The sequence below is a fragment of the Ascaphus truei genome, chromosome 5 (assembly GCF_040206685.1).
Source record: "Ascaphus truei isolate aAscTru1 chromosome 5, aAscTru1.hap1, whole genome shotgun sequence".
Classification (NCBI taxonomy): domain Eukaryota; kingdom Metazoa; phylum Chordata; class Amphibia; order Anura; family Ascaphidae; genus Ascaphus; species Ascaphus truei.
In genome coordinates this window covers 181,009,468-181,031,580 of record NC_134487.1, presented here as the reverse complement: position 1 = coordinate 181,031,580, position 22,113 = coordinate 181,009,468, and the positions used below count along the sequence as shown (strand labels likewise).

Genomic DNA, 22,113 nt, shown 5'->3' with positions numbered 1-22,113 from the left:
TGTTAGCTCCCGGGAATGGAATTATTGGGTAACCCAAGGGTGCTCAACTCCAGTACTCAAGACCCCCCCCCCTCCCAACTGGTCAGGTTTTCAGGATATCCCTGCTTCAGCACAGGTGGCTCAGAGGAGCCTCTGATTGAGCCACCTGTGCTGAAGCTGCGATATCCTGAAACCTGACCTGTTGGGGGGAGAGGAGGGCGGGCACCCCTGGGGTAACCTTTCCCCTCACTCCCTGTTTCCTTTTCTTGTAGGAACGGGGCAATTTACAGGACTGGGGAATCTTGGGGGTACCAATCTGTAAAAGTGGTTGAGGGGGAAGCCATAATGTCCCCCCTTGTGCACCAGCTCTCAGTAGGAGTTATGAGCCACGTATTATAATGCGACAGATGAACGTTTTCTTCTTTGCTGACACCTCTGGCAACATATGCAGGAGTTATTCATTTTGTTTCACCTGGGTGTGTAGAAGTGGAATGTCACATTTCAAGCACATGATGGATGTATCTATAGTTGTCATTTTTACAACAGGAAAGACTTGCTCTATCTATCACACATTTAAAGAACAGTCCAGCTGTAGTAGAGGCAGTGGTTCAATGGGTTAAATATGAAAGATTTGCACAACTAAAAAATGAAGTTCGGTATTGGCATTTTGCAATATTTTTCGAAAGTTTGAATGTCTCCACAGTAATCCCGTGGTTTGGAGTAGATGATATTTACCTAATCACTTTTTGTGATAAGACTGTTTGTAAGCCAGGAAATTGTTCATCTAGACCTATTGCCTTTTTCTTCACTCTAATTATGCTGCCATCATTGGCCAAGGAGATAGAGGGCAGAAAAAAATCTGCAGTCCCTGCTTCTTTCTATGGGGAGTCAATATCCAGGGAGAGGTTTTATAGATGAATGCATATCGTGAACTGACCTCCGCTCGGCATCGTATGTTTTAATTTCAAATGGAATTATGGGTACGTTCGTGGTACCTGACCGAAGGGGGTGGCAGAATGGTTCGCCGTGGTCGCAATGAACGTTTATTGGGTTTTGACTTCAATGGGAGCTTCCATTCGACAGTGCCCAGATCGGCACTATAGCAGTTTAATGAATAACCCCCAATATGTCCTATTTCCAGTGTATACTGTGAGCATCCGGTTTCAGTGTGCTCTGTGAATGATTGATTGTGCGCGGCACAGGCAGTTTCAACAAGAAGTTAACCCCTTTTTAGTGCGGAGTGCGCGAAGGGAAGCATTTCGGGCCCAGATATGACTGTTATCCTCCACACAGAGATGCAGGATCCTATAGCAAAAAGTCTTAAGCTTTCAACTGTTCTGTTGAGTCGGCAGTGCTGCCGTATAACCATACAAGCCATGTTACAATCCGATATATTGGTACCTTAAGGAGACACACTGACCTACTCAAGGTCACCTTCAAGTGGCACTGGGCTTTAAACGAGGGTCACTCACCACAGATGCTTGTTACCTTCATTACGAAGCCATCACTGCTTCATATAACCGATCATGTACCTAAAGCATGAAATGAATACCACGTTCCAAGCGATCCATTGCAGAGACTCCAGTCCCTGTATTATATTGGCATCCTCCCGAATATTACCTCATTCTTAATGCTCCTGCTACACAGAGTTTCGCGCCTAGCACCACGGACGCATCACATACTTTATCCGGCAGTATGTTAGCAGAAATGATCGCGCGGGTCCTTGGCGCCACAGAGGCTCTGCCCGGCGTGTGATTGGCAGCCGGCGCTACGTAGGCACAAAGGGTGGACTCCGGTTATCTGCCAGTGCGTGCCTGATTACATCACATGGGACGAAGGCACAAAGAGCGGGGACACGATGGAAGCTCGCTGTGCCTTTCCGCAAACCCCGCGGACGAGAGAGGCGAAACCCAAAACCAGACTCCAACACTTTGGGAGAAGCCCGGCTTCTTAAAGGCAGCATTACGAGCCTGAGCGGGAGAGGGGGGGGGGGAAGCTCAAATAATACCAGCTGTAGTAGCAGCGAATGAAACCCAGTCCTTCAAATGAGCAGGGGCTCCGGGCACGTCCAGCCGGCGAGGCTCGCCTAGCAGAATGCTGCATCTGAAAGCGCTTGCATGCCGCCGGCGCTCGTGGCTATGGAATATTCTCCATTTTGTAGCGAATATTGTTTCTGCAGCTTGCAGAAGCGAGAGGCTGTGTGCTGCTTGGAAAATGTACGTGCGCTGTTTGACAGGGCAAATGGCCCCTACAGCTGTCAGAAGGGGGGAAGGGGAGGTGTGTGTAGGTTGAATCACTAAGCGGCTTCCTGCTTCCCTGCTCACCACTTCTGCAATCGCGCTCTTTAAAGCCCACGACGCTTCATGCTTTTACTCTGACTCTTCCTCATTTCTATTCTTTTCCTGCTGGATTCTGCAAATGTAAGTTCCGTATTTTTTCCCCCCTCTCTCTCCCTCCCCACCCTCTCTCTCCCTCCCCACCCTCTGGCCACATTTTGCTCGGTATTTGTAACCCCTTCCCTGCCAAAGAGGCCAGCAACGCATGGCTGGCCCCCTGCTGTCAGCGAAGGGGTTAAACGGCAGAAGTCCACGCTGGTAGTGCTGTCGTTTTTCCTGTTCCCCGCCGATAATCGGAAGGCTGTTCTTAATGTGCAGTGTGTCCTTAAGATTTCGGTGCAGTGGTTGTCAAACAGCGCAGGAGCACCTGTCTCCCTGTGATAGGATCTTGCTGGGTGATGCCTTGTGAATGAGGATAAAATGACAAAGATACGGTTTGGGGGGGCAGGTGATCTTTGTCAAAATAGTTCCCTTCAGCGTCACATCCTAACCGTATTAGCACCTAGGTTATGTTTATGTTGAACTCCTCCAGTGTTGTCGTTACCTGTATCTGCCTTTTAATCTTTCCAGAACTGAAGCGTTTAAGATAACATGTTGTGTCCAGTGTTTCCCCCTCTCTCGAGTCTTTTATCTTAAATATATATTCTATTTTTAATTCGCTTCCCCCCCCCACACTATTAAAATTTCATTATCAAGACATCAATATAAAAAAGGCAATGTTGTCATTTTGATATTAAAATGTAAAAACTCTTTGAATGCAGACTAGGATTATTTAATGCCAGTTTTGCCAGGGAAATGCTTTAAGTAGAATTAGTCTTTAGAATGCATTGCCAGGCTGTTTCCAGTGCCGGCTGAAATAGGAGTGTGTGTTGCATGTAATAGGATTGGCCGGCAGAGACAACCTTAATACGAGCCTGGGTTTTATTGTGCTCGACTGCTGGGGACAAAGAAGCAGCGGCAGATGACGGTGGCTGCTTTAAAGAGACGCTTTCATTGGCTCAGAGGTGGAGAGAGCCCGGCTCCAAAAGAAATCCCATTTTATTTAACCCCTTTGATGCCTGGCTGCATGGGGGTTCATCTTTCTGATTGAACTGTCAGGAGCCTACTTTTTCATTTCCAAACCTGGAGTACCACTACGTTTTATGTTATTTTTTTGTAAGCCTTATCTAAAAATGATGTATTTGAGCACATTTCTGTCGCCGTAGTTTTATAAATGGCATCGTTATTTTTTAAATGAGGTTCTTCGTCCTAGCCTTTCACAGGCTTGGCACTCGGTACCACTGCTTTTATTTTTTAAAGTCACTTTGCACATAGGTTAAACGCGTCTGTTCGGTTATTATACAATTTGATTGTTTGGTTTTTTTAAATCCATATACAGTATGTTGCAAGTCTAACCAGTTGTATAGGAAATGCATTGAGCTTCGCTGTTAATGAAATGATGGGGGCTCCGCACGTGGATCATATAATTAGGGGGCTGTGTAAAGCTGCAGAAACCGTGGTACATAAGTCAGCTATTTACATTCATTACCCATCTGGCTTATTACTGCGGCTGCGTTACACAGCTTGCAAGAGGCTTCACTGCGTCCTCGCAGCCCCTAGGAGCGTTACAGCTGTCGGAGGTGCACAATCGGCAGTTTGTTGCCATCACAATGGGTGGATACAAATCTCTTTAGTGCGAACGGGGACAGCTGTCCGGGAGGGGTTTGCAGTTGAACCTTGGGTATCAAAATGCAAGAGTGGCACACTCACAATTTGCGTTCAGTGCGAGGAATAAATAGTGTAGCCATTGTTGGGTATTGTCAATGTTCCAGGCTTTCTATCACCAAACCGTCACGAGCCCGGCTGGTGACCCTAATGTTAGGAATGGACAGCACGGACTCCACAACAAATTCCTTACATTGATTGCATATAGTGAGTGTGCTACGCTTGTAGCGGAATACCTATGGATTTACTGGTTTTGCATAAGTGGGGGTGAGTTTAGCACCTTATTTCTTTATTGATTATTTTCATCCCCTTGCACACTTGTATGTATGTACAGTGGTGAGAAAAGTTTTGTGTGCCGCTTAGGATTTTTCACATATTTTAAACCTAATATGTTATTAGATCTTAATCTTAGTCTTAAAAATAGATAAAGACTGTGGCATGATGTGTTTCCAGACACCTGTATGGTGTACACCAGGGGTGAGCAATCATTTTCCCCTGCGCCCCGCTGCCGGCTCTTTCCCCCGCACCCCCCCATCCCCCCCGCACTTCCCCCCCCCCCTCCTTACCTTGTCTCCTGTGTTCTGACGCCGGGCAACGCATCTCCAGAAGCCGTCTGAGCCAAGGTAAGTGAAGTTACAGAGGCCTTCCCCGCCCCCCCGGCATTTAATTTAAATGCCTTCGGGAAGCGCGTGGGGCCTCTGTAAAACCCGCGCCCCTCGCAGAGAATTGCGCACCCCCCAGCTTGTGCACCCCTGGTGTAGACAAAACTCACAAAGTTACGATCTTTATATAGGATGGGGCCCCGCAAACTCACAGCTGAAGATCTACCTAATTATTTGAACACCTGATTTGTAGTTGTCACCTTTAAGTTTGTTGATGAAACCAGGGTGTCACTTACTTTTGCACATACCCTGACTCTTAGTTGCTCATTGTTTGTCTAATTCATACATTATTTTGTTTCAAAAGACATGGAATTGGTTAATATAAACCTTCTTGGATATTTAAGAAAAGACCCGGTTTTGATTTAAGAAGGTTATCATGGAAATTATGGCATTTACTTAATTATCATTGGGGTTCACAAACTTGTTCTTGCCACTGCATGTATATCTTTGCTTATATAGCACCCACAGTGTACTCCACACTTTACAAAATAAACAGTACAGGGAATTATAATACAATAACTGCAATAGACAAAATCGGACAATAGGAAAGGACATCCCTACCCTAGAGAGTTTACAATCTAAGGGCTGTTATATAGTGTGTGCGGCCGTGCGCATGCCTGTGCGAAGGCACGTGCATTTGCCGCACACGTTTTGTGAGTGTGTGTGTGTGTGTGTGTGTGTGTGTGTGTGTGTGTGTGTGTGTGTGTGTGTGTGTGTGTGTGTGTGTGTGTGTGTGTGTGTGTGTGTGTGTGTGTGTGTGTGTGTGTTTTCAAATAAATAAATCCTGTAATAATTTTTTTAATAACGTTGTACATACACACACACTTACATTTTCAGTGGCGGTAGCGGTGCGAATTCTTCCTTTTTTTTCATCTTCCCTCCTGCTGGCCGGTTCCACTCTCCTTTCTCCTTGCCGTGCGCGCGGCGCCATTATAGAAAGGGTGACTAACGTCAGCCAACTATAAATGCCGCGCGCATGGCGCAGCAAGCGCAGGCACTATAGAACGGGCCTAAGTGGTATGTTGGGAGACTTACAGAGACAGCAGGTGAGGGGATGAGTGCAGTGGATGGCAGTGCTTGGCTACAATGGTTGGTAGGAGAAACTGTGGGTGTGGGACAGTAGCCATGAGTGCAGGCTATTAAAATGCTTCATTTAAGAGATTCGTTTTCAGGTTTGACTTAAAGGCAGGGAGAGAAGGTGCTTGGCTAAGGCCCGGGCCATAGAGGGGTGAGGAGTTCTGAGCCGCGCTGACGCTGAGGCTCGCCTGCTGAAATCTGCGCGATTTCATGCCCATGCAGGCGAGCCAGCGGGCGTGATCGGAGGCGGGGGGAGACTGTGGGAGGTGGGCCAATCGCCCGCGACGCACTGACGTCGACGTCACGGCGCCGTGACGTTGACGCAGCTCCGCGCTGATTGGATGTTTTCAGCCGACAGCGCGCTGAAAAACAGCTTGGCGCTCGGCTGAAAACTCCAGCGCCTCAGCACGCCTGCGGACGCTCGCGTGAGCCCCCTCTAAAGGCATCCTCATTGTGGATGCAGGGGCTCAGCGCGGAGCGTCCGCACGGCTCAGCACGGCCTGTCCTTCTATGGACTCGGCCTTATACGGACTGTGAGTGAGTTCCACATCTAAGGGGCAGTGATGGCAAAAGGTTTATGGCTAGAGAGAGAGCAGTAGGGGTGAAAGGCATGGAAAGGAGATGGTAGAGGGCAGAAAATGAGCAGGGAGATAATGAAAAAAATCTAAGCACTTTGTAGATGATAGGAAACTTGATGGGAAGCCAGGAGAGGGATTTAAGGAGATGAGCGGGGACGGTTCTGGGAAAAAGTGAAATTATTCTAGTAGCAGAATTTTGAATAGATTGCAAGGGAACGTTGCGAGGCACGGCAGCCTGTTGGCAGAATATTACAATTTAGACGGAAGAGGATATGGGCATGCAGTAGATTGACAGAAGAAAGGGCGGGTCTTGGCAGTGTTACGGAGGATGCGGAAACAACTTTTAGCCATGGCATGAATGGAGAAGGAAAGGGAGGAGTCAAATGTCACCCCTAGCTAACGTGCTTTGGCGACAGGATAGATGGTAATACCATTTACTGTGATGGAAAAAGGGGATATTAGATCAGGTTTAGGAGGAAATATAAGGCCAGTTTTAGACATATTAAGTTTAAGATGGTGGAATACCATCCACGAGGATATAGCCATGAGCCAATCAGAGACTTGATACTGGATTGCAGGTGTGAGGTTGGGGGTGTTTGGATATATCTACGTATCAACTGCACAGAGATGATACCTAAAGCCAAAGTGTTGATGAAGTCACCAAGTGATAGTGTTTAGAGAGAAAGGGTGAGGTCCCAGAAGAACAGATCACTGGGGTACACCAATAGATGGCTCAACAGGAGACAAAGAAAGCAAAATCCAGGCACACGGACTTCTGTATGGAAATACAGGAGACGAAAACATGTTGGCAAAAGAGACAGAAAATGTGCGATAGGAGAGGTATGATGAGAACCAGGATAGAATTTGGTTACAGATACCAAGAGTGTAGAATATGAAGGAGAAGAGAGTAATCGACAATATCTAAGGCGGCAGCCAGATTCTTCATGGAAATCACTTTAGTGAGGACAGTCTCCGTTTAAAGAACTGTATAGAAGCCAGATTGAAAAGGGTCCAGGTGGGCATGGGAATTTAAAAATGTGATCATACGGGAGAACACGAGACAGTCTAGTAGTTTGGAGGCAAAAAGCTGGAGGGACACCAGGTGGTAGTTAGTAAGGCATGTAGGGTCCAGAGTATTTTTGAGAATAGGTATGATCAGTGCTTGCCTAAAGGAGGAGGGGGAAAGAGCCTGAGGACAGGGAGAAGTTGAAAATATGGTTGAGAGTGGGGACTAAGAGGGGAGCAAGTGTTCTGATAAGGTGTGAGGGGATAGGATCGAGCGGGCATATGGTAGGTAGAGGGGAAAAAAATCTGCTTAGACATTTGTAACTTGGGATAAAAAGAGCCAAGAGTGAAAGAAGGAGGTATAGGTAGAAGCAGAGAGGCGGATCAGAAGGAATCTCCTTGTGAATAGCATCCATCTTGCCTTTAGAATGGTCGGAAGCATGGGAAGTGGGAGGAGAAGGTCGGAGATGGGAGTTAAATACAGAGAAAAGATATTGGATTTGTGAGTGTTGATTAGTGAGAAATAGCGCTGTTTGGCCTTCGAGAGTACAGTTAAAACAGGAGAGGAGACCTTTATAGTGAAGAAAATCAGTTAGTGTGTGAGATTTCCTCCATGTTGAGAGGAGCAAGTGCGATGTAAGAGTGTTTGTGATTTTAGTTAAGGGAGGTGACAAGATGGTCCAGTTCAGAGGGAGAAGAGAAGTTGGCTTTCAGGGTAGATGCCAGAGCAGAGCGATCAATGGAGTGAAAGTTTCGAGAGCAGCAAAGAGAACTTATTTTTTATTTGTTTTGGGCTTAGTGGTGCTAGTGGAACGCAGAAGTGAGTTCTGGGCTAGTATCACATATAAAAAGCACAAAAAGGGGTCATATTTACCAATCTGTTTCATGCTTTAAGGCACCTTCCAGCACTAGAAGACACCTTACAGCCCATTTTTGGGCTTTAAGGTGTCGTATGGCAGAAAACTGCTTATTAAAAATATGGACCTAAATGTGCATGGCACAGTCCTGTACTCAGGTAGTGTTTAAGCTTTCTAATTTGCTCAGAAATGTTTAGTACCACTGGGTGGTATCATGGTATTAATATCATTTATTCTGTGCCATTATATTCCACAGTACAGTAACTGCAAAGTAAAAAATGTATAATATAATGTATGCTTAGGCCGTGCCTATTGTGACGGTGACACGTGACGTCGCTGCAAGCGAAAGTTGTATTTCTTTTTGCGGCGCGGGCGACCAGGCTCCTGATTGGTTCAGGGGCTGTCGCCTCATGTAAAAATCAAATAATTACGGCTACCAAAAATCGCGTGGCCTGTCGCTTTGTCGCCGTCGCGCTTACTATAAGCGCATGCTGCGGCGACAATGCATTTGTTTTCGGGCGACGTGCCGTCACTATAAGCGCAGCCTAAGATATGTAATATTACACTGGGCCCCCGGATAAAAAAAATCTGGATTTTTACCAGGAAAGAACGAAGTAAAACGTTTAACTTTAAGCAGTGGTGAAAGTGCTATGTATTGGGAATACGGATTACCACTGCTTTTTTTAAATGACAAACTTATAGTGCCACTTTCCAATGAAAGATAATGGATTTATGTTAGGAAGTAATGTATCTCTCCCGTGCTGCCTTCTAAGCATAAAAATGGTATACATCTTTCTATAATATGGTCACAATAGCTTTTTCCCCGGCGTTTAATAAATGTGTTGGGTTTTTTAAGTCACTTACAATACCACGCATAATAATCTTTGACCACTGACCTGAAGTGTTATGAATCTAATCACTTTTCTTAGGTTCAGTAAGCGGTTTAAAACATATTCAGTTTCGCTTTGTGGGACTCCCCTTAGCCAAGCAATATAATACTACCTCCCACGTCCCTTCTATCTTAATGGTCATCTCCGCCTGCACATGGGCAAATTAATTCTGAGTCATGATATGTAGTGGAAATCGTACTCCGTTTTCAACGAACTGATATTTCCGTCATGACTTTCCCCGTTATGATTACACATAATATATCAGAATTTCTCTTGAACTTAATTTCCATGACTAATCGCGCAACTGAGAATTGACATCAGCCACTTGCTTTGTGTTTTACGCAGAAGGCTAGAGTAATGAGGAATGAAAGTAACACTGTATTGGGGAGGAGGGGAGAGAAAGAAGGGATGCATGACTGTCAGTCCGCTGGATTTCAGTAGTAGGATTCCATGCTCTTGAGCATCCCATAACTAGTAAGGTGTATGCTCCCCTAAGCATAATGGGACATATTTCCGAAGCACTCCTATTCTAGGACACCTGGAGCTTGAAGACCCCTCACAGCCTATTCAAGTCACTTGGTTTTAAGGAGTCATTTTGACCCTTTGAAACACCGAAAGGGTTTTATTTGGGAGGTTTTATGGGCTAAAGCGAGTGTGTAAAAATCATCAGTTCTTCATAAAATGTAATTCCAGTGTTTGTTTATATGTGTGTGTGTGTGTGTGTGTGTGTGTGTGTGTGTCTATATATATATATATCTATATATATATATATATATATATATAGATATATATATATATATATAAATATATATATATAAATTAAATAAAAAAATTACAGTACATTATAAAATACATTATTATAAATTTTATTTTTCATCCTGGGAGATCACAGGGAGATAGTGATATGTGTCTATGGTCAAACAATGTATAAGTGACTCTAGAAGGAGTCACTGACCGACTAATTTATGCACTAAGTTATATCTCCAATGGACTTGTTTGGTTGGTCCTGTTGTTTGCCCAGCAGTAATTGAAACCTATTTCAAGGTGTATCTCATGGTTACATATTTAGAAGCGTTACATGATTGAGACATTGAAATTCTGTTTGGAGTTAAAGTTTCTATATGATTAAGTGATACATTGATGGTAACTTTTTACATTGATAACCATTTGTCATATTGGTGATACTCACTTGCTTTTACCATCTCTTCCCATAGAATTGTTCGGAGAGCGTTTCAGTTGATGGACCCAAAACAGACCAAATGGAAACGGGGCCAGTTAACCATGTTGAAGAGAGGTTAAAACAGGAATGCGACCCTGGCCTGCTGAATAAAGAATGCGAGGGTTTGGAAAACAGGATGCTAATGGAGGCTAATCAGTGGATAAGTAATACCCCGGCTTCCCAGGAGTCCAGCGAGAAGCTCAACTGGGAAAACACTTCTATTCCCAACCATGCTGCTGCTAACAACAATTCTAACCTAGAAGATGCCAAAAATCTAGTAGCATTCTCAGCTGTGGCTGAGGCCATGTCATCCTATGGAATACAAGCATCAGGGACCCCCTCATCGCTCTCAATGCAGCTCTATGAGAAGTTCAACTACGAGATGAACAGGGACAAGTCTGGCAGCTCTGGCCACCCAGAAAGCAAAGCCCCAGCCTGTCCTGAAGACCTGAACACCTTACAGGCAGCCTTGACCCTCGCAAAACATGGTATGAAACCTCCCAACTGCAACTGTGATGGACCGGAATGCCCCGATTACCTAGAATGGTTGGAAAACAAAATTAAATTTGCTGTTAAGGATCATCAGGACAGCTCACATCATGCTCTGAGTCCGGGAAACAAAGAGTTGGTAGAGAAGAGCTATGCTACCGAACAAGTGCTTGCCCTGGAGCAGAAAATTACAAAATGCCCTTTAGGCGCCCTGCCCTTTTCGCAAAGTGCACTGAGTATTGCAAAAGAGAAGAATATAAGTTTGCAAACGGCTATTGCTATCGAAGCTCTTACGCAGCTGTCATCTGCACTTCCACAGCCAAGCAAGGACAGTCCCAATGGCCCTTCACAACCGTCACCTGGCCCTCATGATCAGCATTCACGTTTCCCGTCTGCTAACGGGGACGAGGCCCATGTGTTGCCAATGGCCTGCAACGAACTGTTCCAGAATCGGCAGTCCCAACTATACACTGGTAAAAATGCACTTCACGTGTCGCAGCCTCTAAGGCAAACCTCTTGGGAACACGGCAAGAAACCTAAGTACCAAGAAGGACAATACATTCCTGAAAACAGCATTTCTCAAAGCTCTTCTGTACCGCCCAGTCCAGCATCCACCCCACAAAAGTCTAAATTCATCGAGCAGTGGGTTCCAGATTCGGAGCACCTGAATTCTCACACGGATCCCATGCATGGGTTGAAGCAATTGCTCGGTAACACAGATGATTATATCAAGTCTGTGTTTAAAGGGCCAGAGGCTTTACCCAAAACTAAAAATGTGAAATCAAAACAGAACTCCGTCAAAAAAGAATCTCCTGGTTTTTACAAGATGTCACCAGATCACCAGCTGTCGCAGCTGCTCCAAGAACCCGATTTCCACCGGAATACTCAGGCTGTACTTCAACAGCATCTCCATCACAAGCGAAATCTCTTTCTAGACCCAAACACAGTGCAGGCATGTGCACAAGAACAGCCGAACTGGTGGGTCCCAAACTCTAAACAAGCTCCATCGTTAAAGCAGACAGAGAAGCCTGTAAAGGAGAAGAAGAAACGAGTGCAGTCGCCTTCCCAAAAGCAGGCCGAGCCGAAACCTAAACCTCCGCGGAAGCAAGTGCACATTAAAAAGCCCAAGCAGAAAGATGTTCACGCACTCTTCTTGCCTGTGAGCCAGATCAACTTGGAAGGGCTACGTCAAAGTGGAATTGCAGAGAACCACGTGAAAGAAATGGTAGTAGATCGGTCTCTTCACAATGACATCAAACCCCGGTGCTTACCCGAGACCATGTTACAGACAAATCGTGATAGCGGACAGACTTTAAACACTCAGGAAATGTGCTCTGTAAGTCAGTCTAACGCTGGACAAGCCAAGAACTTCACACTTTGCAATCCTCAAGTTAACGCTCTTGTTTCAAAAGACGCTTGTCCCGCACCTTCAGTGGATGAAACTAGCTGTAGTTCCGAACAAGGTGACTCTATCAACCAGCGGGCCAGCGTGGGCCAGGTTCCTGTCCAAAATGACCTCAGCTCCATCGACGATAAATTTGAAGACTTAATCAGGCAGTTTGAAGCAGAGTTTGGAGACGATTTCTCGCTTAGTGGTGACGGACCCCCAAAACCGCAAGTGTCCGCAGAGCCACAAGGCAAAGTGACCTTTCCTTCCCAATCATTACCAGCTGAAAACTGCACACCTCCGGCCAGCCATACCAATCCCGCACTTTCAAACATCTCATCTTTATCACAGGAGATGTCTCAGAATTACGAAAGCCTGTTCTCATCCAGGTCTCCGAAGCAGATTAAAATCGAATCTTCCGGTGCTATAACGGTTGTGTCCACCACTTGCTTTTACTCAGAGGAAAACCAACATCTCGATGGAACTCCTACAAAAAGCGAGCTGCCTTTCAATCCATCTCTTAGTTCGTTTTTGGAATCCCCACTAAAATATCTCAACTCTCCAACCAAGAGCTTGTTGGACACTCCCGCTAAAAGGGCTCAGGCTGAATTTCCAACATGCCAGTGCGTGGGTAAGTGCACAACACATGCTTTTAACCCAATCCCCACTTAGCAACATATTTATTATGTAATATGTATTTAACAGGAAAAGTACAAACAATCGGAGCAATGTGTCGCTGACCACTATAGCATTGAAAGAGTTTATAGCATTGCTAGAGGAGTAGACCCTAAAGTTTAAAGCCAGCATTACGTCCCAAATGCAAATAAATATATATATATATATTATCAAATGGATTTGAATCAAAAGGTGTGCTCATTTGCATGTCATTTCCCAGAATCCCTTGCTGCAGTGGAAGCACTGTATCCTGGGTGATAATGGTGAAAGGCAGGGTTGCAGACCTGTCTAAGACATGCGAATGAGCACACAGTAATATTTCCATTTGATATATATATATATATCTATATCTCTCTTAAAGCAGCAAATCATGTGAAATCTTGCATTGTTTTCTTTAAATAGATCAGTTCTGTAGTATTGGATAATAGTGACATTTTTTTTTTTTTAAATTCAACTCTTAATGGCATTTTTAATGAGTTTAAAAGCATCCTTTCATTTCTATAGCAGGTTTTAGCCCACCTCCCAAGCAGTGCAAGATCTTTGCAACACTTTCCTGTTTGATCATTTGTTGTTTATAAAGGGTAGTAAAACCGCTCATCCGTGTATATATGCAAATGTGTATTAGGAAAAGCAACAGGTGCTCAGAGGGAAAATTGACTTATATTACAGAGTAGATCCCAAGAGGATCAAAAAAGACTCCCCTCATATCGAGCACTCAATGTTGGGGTGCAGTAGTAAGACTCACAGTGGTCTATCGGTTAAATACCGTTGATAGGACAGAAATAGGCCCATCATGACCGGAAAAAGCTAGGAAAAATAATAACGTTTTATTCAAATAATTTCAAATAGTAAAGTTAAAAACACATATAAAACATTCAAACATTAAAAAAAAAAACCATTGTGAAGTGGTAAGGTGAGCAATAAATCAATTAGTATCAATGTAATATGTAGGGTTAATTGCTACCCACAGACGTCTTATTGCAGAATATAAATATTCCAAGACAAGCAAGTCAGTATCCCTTTAAGCCTATGAAGTGAAAATTCACGATGGGTGTAATTTCAGGCAAGGTGGTATCAGAGATATAGTGCATAAACCTCTGTTACTAGGTGTATATTCCAGCTCAGGAATGGTATGCAGTCTGCCACACAGTCTATCATACAATACAACTCTCCCCCTCTCTCTTTCTCTCTCTGTTCTCCCCCCACACCACTCCGTTTGCCCCCCCACCACCACACAGCAGCACTCCGTTTGCCCCCCCTCTCAGTCCGTTTGCCCCCCCCCTCTCAGTCCGTTTGCCCCCCCCCCCCTCACAGTCCGTTTGCCCCCCCCTCTCAGTCCGTTTGCCCCCCCCCCCTCAGTCCGTTTGCCCCCCCCCCTCAGTCCGTTTGCCCCCCCCCCCCTCCTTTCCACTTCTCTATGCTGAATTCAGTGTCAGTGTGTGTGTGACAGGAGAGTAGAACACGCCCTCTCTCTTACCATTGGTCAGAGCCGGGTCATGTTACCCTGCTCTCAGCACCAAAGTATCTCTCCCTTGTCTCCCCAAGCACAACGCTTGGGAGAGCGTGTGTGCACGCGCATGAGCACACGAGCACAGCGGTGCTGATCCACATTGCAGAAGGTAAGCGCGCCAAGCATATAGCGAGCTCTGCGCCAGCTGGGACTCAGCCTCAGGCTGCGCTTATGGCGACAGCGCTCGAAAACGAATGCATTGTCGCCATTGCAAGCGCTTATAGTTAGAGCGACGGAGTGACGTGGCGGCGCGAATTTTTGAAGCTGGTCAAAATTGATTTTTCAGAGGCTGTCGCCACATGTGACAGCCTCTGAACCAATCAAAGACCTGGTCGCCGGAAAGCGAATTAAACTTTCGCTAGCGGCGACGGGTGACGTCACTGGTCGCGTCGCCGTCACTATAAGCTCAGCCTTAGCACGTGCAAAACCCAGACCGACACATTATATATTTGTTTGTGTCAATTGAAGGGCCACTGGGAAAGTGACCAAGTATACCACAATAAATGAAGAAGCCCCAATGCACATCCAAAAGGACAAATTGTTTCCTACATTACTATGTTTTTGAAGTGAAACTTCTTTAGTGACGTTCATGTGTTGATTGGAGACGGAAGTCAGTGGTGACTGAAGTGACGTCACTGCTGGCAGATGAAGCCGTCAGTGTTGCCAGCAGTAGTCGCCAGAGAGGAGGAAGGCAGACACACCACTGCATCCCCCGAACACCCCCCCCCCCGTGTCCCGTACCTCCGCCTGGTGAGAGAGCCCTGTGCGGGACTTGAGCTACAGCGGTGTGAGGGTGGTGATAGCCACAAGGGAGCTCCGTCGCCATAGTTACGGGAGTACGGGAGACCGTTGAAGAGCGCAGAAGGTGACCATTGGCTTTCCGCTTCCATGGGCCGCTGAGCAAGCCCTCCCGCCACCCCCCATCCCCTTGAACCACCGAGCAAGCCCTCCCATCCCCCGTGAGCCACAGACAGTGAGAGCCGCCACTGAACACCCCCTCCCCCCGTCGTTAGCCGCGCTGAACACCCACCCCCCCCACCATGAGCCACCGAACACCCCCCCGTGAGCCGCCGCCAAACACCCCCTCCACCAAGGAACACCATCTCCGCCGGGGGAGAGACTGGGTGTTGCTCCGGTGGGGAACTCTGACTCAGACAGTCTCCGTACCTCTGCCGGAGGGGGGGGGGGGGGGAAGGGGGACTGCTCGGGGCATGGGGGGGAGAGTAGTAAGGTGAGGGGGGGGTCAGGACCCTGATAATACACACGTACACGTGGAGTCACACACACACATACACGCAGGGGCACACGCGCACAGACAGATTCTCACACATACACGCAGAGACGCACACACATACACGTGGTCTCACACGCACACATACACGTGGTCGCACACATGAAGAGTCTCGCACACACACAGACACACAAACGCCGAGTCACACACACACGGAATTCACAGTCAGTATATATATATTAGTGCCGAGCATGTGCATTCTAACTCACACTTCTTTGTGTTTTGTCACTGAAATTGTGTTTTGATTTTTAATTAAAACATTAAAAACATCACCATCACAAATACAATTTGTGTGACAAAAGACAAAGAAGTTTCACGTAAAAGGCGCGTGCTCGGCACACACACCCTTTTATTTTTCTATATTTTTCCTTCATAAGTATGGGCCATTTAGTTCAATCCTTTGACCAAAACATTTTCAGCCTGCAACCACTTCACGGTAAACCCTATTTCAGCAGGTCCTATACCACCAAGCCCCCCACGCTGTATGTCTTCCGCTGGAAAGAGGAAACAAAAACATTAATATAATACTGTGTAGCCAACAGCATGGGATGCGGGACATGTATGCAGTGCACAGGGGGTTAATATTTCGGAGCTCTATATGAGCAACAGGGCAGCTAAGACTGGTTAACAGCCAGGAGTGCCCTAGTAAATACAGTATAGTGAGAATTTAAAATAAATAAAATGCAACTAAAATATTTACTTCCCATCTTATTGCTACAGGAACAGTAATCGCCACCTGCCACAACTGCACTGTAGCTCTCATCCAAGGGAGTCACGTAAATAGCGTGTTGGTTTTTGCACTGGGTTCTTAAAATGTTTCATCTGTTCTATAATGATCGGGCAGCTTTACAAAGGGTTAATGACCCGCAGGCTGCACACGTGTATCGGTTGCTGGCGTCCTGGTTGCTTAGCAATTTTCGCTGCCTCTCTACCACCAGGATTTGTCTCCAATTCTTAGTTTCTGCTCGGCCCGCAGAGCAGCCGCATAGATGCTTCACGTTTGTTAGGCAGAGTTTTCTTTTTAAGAAGTGTGTGTACTGTATATATGTGTATTTACAGTGTGTGTATGTGTGTATATATATATATATATATATATATATATATATATATATATATATATATAGTGAGAGAGAGATCATCAAGATTTAAACTCCTAATTATGTAATTTCTATTGGTTCATTTTGAACTTTAAGTGATTTCAATCATATATTGCTATATATATATTGCAAGGTCTCCATGAAAGTGCATTTGAGGTATATAATTGGTCCTTTCCAAAATGGCATCATTGTTTTACTTATGTTTTTCACGTTAAGAAATTGAATAGTATACAGGCATACCCCGCATTAACATATGCAATGGGACCGGAGCATGTATGTAAAGTGAAAATGTACTTAAAGTGAAGCACTCCCTTTTTCCCACTTATCGATGCATGTACTGTACTGCAAACGTCATACACGTGCATAACTGATGTAAATAACACATGTGTAACATGCTCTATAGTCTCCCCGCTTGTGCACAGCTTCGGTACAGGTAGGGAGCCGGTATTGCTGTTCGGGTCATGCTGACAGGCGCATGCGTGAGCTGCCGTTTGCCTATTGAGCGAGATGTACTTACTCGCGAGTGTACTTAAAGTGAGTGTACTTAAACCGGGGTATGCCTGCAATTAGAATATATTGTAGTGTTATAAAGAAAAAAAGCGGTTTATATGTACAAATTCTTGTGACCCAAGGAGTTCAGTGTGCAGGGTTCCTCTATCCATGGCTGAAGAACAAAAAGTACAGGCATACCCCGCATTAACGTACGCAATGGGACCGGAGCATGTATGTAAAGCGAAAATGTACATAAAGTGAAGCACTGCCTTTTTCCCACTTATCGATGCATGTACAGTACTGCAATCGCCATATACGTGCATAACTGATGTGTTATTTACATGTGTAACAGGCTCTATAGTCTCCCTGCTTGCGCACAGCTTCGGTACAGGTAGGGAGCCGGTATTGCTGTTCAGGACGTGCTGACAGGCGCATGTGTGAGCTGGCGTTTGCCTATTGAGCGATATGTACTTACTCGCGAGTGTACTTAAAGTGAGTGTCCTTAAACCGGGGTATGCCTGTATAAAGTCGGACACTTCACACAACGAATTATGAATGATCAGTAAACAGGCACTGAGTGTGCCTGTGGTTCATGGGTAGCATGCCCTTGATTTGGTGCTGTGATGTTCAGAATGAAAGATACAGAACAGGCCATGTCTAACATATAAACACAGTTTGGCTCCATCTGTGCCCTTTTTTTCCCTTCAAATTCCAGAAACGTACATTTTTTAGATTCTTGCTTCCGTATTAAACATAAGTGTCTCCTCGAGACTCCTGCACACAATAGACGTGTTTTTTTTTTGTTTTTTTTACACGCTCTGAACAGTTCCACCACTTTAACGCTTCAAAGATAGCAAACGAAAGAGCCGAAAAGTCGCAAAACTTTAAACTAGGTATGGGAAAATACCATTTATTTTCCCAAAAGTGTGTTCTATGTTATGATACCTCTTAGGAGGGGGCGAGATAATGGAGTAACACATGGAATTAATTATAAGGTGCATAGCTTGCAGGTCACTTATTCAAGTGCATTGCATACATGTCGACGAGACCTGTGAGGTTTGGAGAGCTCGCCACACTGTAATTTGATCATGTTGGTCCCCCAAAGGTATCACAACCTACAACCACTTTCCACTACTGTAGGACCACTAGAACTTTGAATCTAACCAACGTAAAAATGATATTTTTTGCTGGCCCCTTGAGCAGTCAAAGGGTTAAAAGTAGGGAAGCTTCACCTTTTTCTGGAGTGGTTGCCATAATATATTGGTAAGTAGCATTGGACCTTTAGCCCCTGTGGCAGTGCAGGGGTTATATAATCTGTCAACGGCTGATAAGGATTTGTCAGCCAGTGTAAACTAGGGTGTGTGTTCTTACAGCTTCGCTCACTGCCCACAACCCAAAGTTCAACAGTTCAGGGCTGATATTCAAGCCTGCCACTAAATGATGTGCTGTGTCTGCTTGCTGTGCCTCCCTGGACAAGTTAGAGGTCGGGCTTGGTAGCTGTTTTAACCCCTTTTGCTGCCAAAGAGACTACCAATGGTTTGTTTCGTTTCTCCCAGTAGTCCGTGGCTTTAAACCATAAAAACATCTTTTCATTTAATAAGAGCGTGGAATTTGTAAGTTGGTAAATCGAAAGGAATAAAGTAGCAGGACTCTTTCTCTTCTTCCCTCGGTGACATCATTCAACCATTGTTGTAGCTATAGAGCAGTATCAGAGTATTTTAAAACTGACAACGTTCTTTGTTTTGCCTTTGATACCAGCCGTGGCCTTTTGCATTAAAATTGCACATAAAATACTAATTTGCGTGTCATTTCCCAGAATCCCTAGCTGCCGTGGAAGCATTGTATGCTAGAAGATGATGGTGAAAAGCCGGGTTGCAGACGTGCATGTGCCCACAAGTGTTATTTTTATTTGACATAATCTCCCTCTGTTATGTCAGAGGGAAATCTAGAAGAAAGACTGAAAAACATTTTTTTTCTTTACTCCCCAACATAGAAATTAACAGCAAAACCACCGTTTTGGTTTGGGAACGGTGAAGAAATTATAAAAACTACAAAACGTTGGTTTAAAAGTGTTTCTTTTTTTGTTGCAAACATTACATATTTCTCCAAGCGCGGCCTACATGTTCATAAACCTTTGGGTAAAGGTTGCTATCTGAATAAGAAAGTTGGTGTGTTTTGCTACTTTTTCCCACTGGTCCTTTAATGTCCAAAATTAGCCACAAGCGTAAATACTCCCCATATCTCTGTAGATAAGGACCACTTGGCTGTGTGAGGCCCCTACAGGAGGAGGGGAGCTGGGCCTGCTGCCACTCTCTCTCAAAACCAAGAATATCTCCTCTCTTCCCCCCTCCCCCCTTTTCTATCACCAGCCCTTGAAACATCAGAGAGCTCTTAAAAATGAATCGTGATTTTGTGGACTACATGTAAAAATAACAGATTTATTCTATATTTTGAATTTATATAACGTGTAAAAAAATATATATATATTTATGTGTAGCCTCCTTTCCCCCCGTGTCTACGGTGACTACGTGTGGTGCGCTGTTACCTGTAGGCTCTCAGGAGGCCTGATCCTCCGCTGCAGGGAGCCTGGGGTTCGTTTGGTGACAGCGCCTCCACCCTTGAGGGATCCTAACAATGTTGGATAACCCCGTCACAGGACTCAATACAAGAAATGCACACACTTGTATAGATAACAACAGGTTTTACTGACCACATATATGATTATACCACAACATGTCTAACTTAGGCCTCGCACGGCCGTAACCCCACAGTGCTCCCAACCACCTTGTCAACACCCTGGTGGGGTTTACCCCAAAGTACTGAGGTGCCCTGGGCACCTAACCACCCGGTGTCCACAGGAGCCAACCCACCCAATGTGTGTGACTGCGCTGCCCACAGTAAGCTGGTGCACTTGTAGAGGTTGTAATACCTGCCGGGTGCTCCAACACCCGGTAGCACGGTAGCGCAGACTGTAGACAGGGGTCCGTCCGGTCCATCGCCGTCATCGATGGCGTCCGCCAACACGTGGGGTGGTATCCAGCTGGAGGGTCCCACCGTAATAGTCTATATACGTTGGTGGTCCGCAACTGTTGTGTATCTGACACTGATCAACTTTTGGGGCAGTGTCCCTGTCGCTGTAGCAGCCACAATCTGACTGGGGAGTTGGGTTATATCTGGGGGTCTCTGGCCTTGTGTAGGGGCCACAGACACCCTGCACATACACCCTCGCCCTTTCGTGTCCCAGCTTCGACTGACAAGTGTTGCAGACGCGCCAAATGTCTCAATGTTGTGCAGCCCCTTTGCATTCTGGGGGTTGTAGTCCCCGCGGAGCCCTATCTCTAAGATGGCCACTGTTGCTCTACTGCCATTGCACGTGTGCAACTGGAATGGCCGCCGCAACTATCGGCACCTCCCTGCGCATGCGTAGGACATGTGCTCACACGCCCACCCAAGATATGCGGCGCCCTCAGCAGATCTCCGGCGACTGGATCGCCTGCCAGCCGCTGCACACCCTGCACCTCCCTGGCACTCTGCAGTGATTCCCCCGCTATAGCGGAGGTAAGCGGGGAACCAAGGGGGGCAGAGGGGAAGCCCAAAGGGAGACCTGGCCACATATATATTTGGGAAATACAATTATTGGACCTTGAAGAGTACAACACAGAACCTCAAGGATCCATACAACACCGTTTGAAAAGCACTGCTCTATCAGCCTTTACCCTTGAATGTCAGTAAGTTCATGTTGCTATGAATGTCTGTGGGCTTGAAGTCCAGCCCCTGGCAGGCAGGGTGTGACTGTATTTGCAGTATCTTCCCTGGACGGATCTTCTAGGAATGCAGACGCAAGCCGTGAGCGGGACCACAGCTCAGTTACTATGTGTGGGGAAAGCCAGCTGCAGTGTGTTACACATTCTTCCTGCAGCTGTGGGACAGATGCAGCGCTCCATAATCATACTGCACATATTACTTTACTTGCAGACATTACCACTTCGTTTTTATGGACAGTCTCACAGCTCCCCTTTTCTTTTGAAAGATAGGGGAGGATGTATTTTAGGAATTCTTTCTACCTTCCTGTTATTATAGTTGTAGTTATGGTATACATTGTCGTAAAAATGGTGTCCAAAGATTTGTGCTCCCAAAGTCCGGACCACTGCTTGTTTGTTACTGCTTGTTTATTTGTCACTGGCTAAATGTTCATGGGACTTTAATCGATTTGCTGCCAGAGAGGCTGGGAATAACACATTGCAAAGTTAACTAAAAAAACAAAAAAGCGAACACCCACAAAAACTGTACTGCAGTATCTTTAAAGAAATAAATAAAGTAGTGACAAAAACACACAATCGATCCAGATTTAAAAGCCACGTGTGAGAGGGCTGCAGAGGTTTTCCGTCCGTTCTGTGTAATAGCCTGTGATTCCCAGCTGCTGGAGCTCCATATGTAGCGACGCTGTATGCCGACTGCCTGCACTCACCAGAGCACTCTGGCCACCGCTGCTGCGCGGTAGGGAAATCCGACGGGTGACGTCACAATGGGGAAGCCGGAACTATGCCTCTCTGCAGATAGCTCCACCCTAAATGATTTGGGAGACCGGATTCGCTTCCTCAGGGGCAATGGAGCCTGGAGAACATTCCAAAGTTACACCTTTACCTTCCAAGAGCTTCTGATTACTGTATCTCCTTCTCCGTTGAACTATTCGCTTTTGCAGAACATTTTGGCTAACACTTGTTGGAGAATATGTTCTTCCGTTTTTATTAATAACCGTACATATAGATGTTGTGCGTCTTCCGATATGGGGCTAAAAATCGGGTGGCTGGGAACGTGTAGTATCCTTCTGCTCGTCGCTTACATTCTCTGATGAAGTCGCCATA

General features: G+C 45.7%; 1 protein-coding gene across 7 annotated transcripts in view; it reads left to right on the top strand.

The window, feature by feature from the left end:
- TET3 (tet methylcytosine dioxygenase 3) overlaps positions 1–22,113 on the top strand; it is a 91,867-nt gene that overhangs the window by 38,297 nt on the left and 31,457 nt on the right. For 5 of the 7 annotated variants that reach the window (XM_075601379.1, XM_075601378.1, XM_075601382.1 and 2 more), the window contains one exon: positions 10,303–12,814. In XM_075601379.1, coding sequence (XP_075457494.1) covers positions 10,303–12,814 — 2,512 coding nt within the window. The other 2 variants (XM_075601380.1, XM_075601385.1) reach the window with 2 other exon arrangements.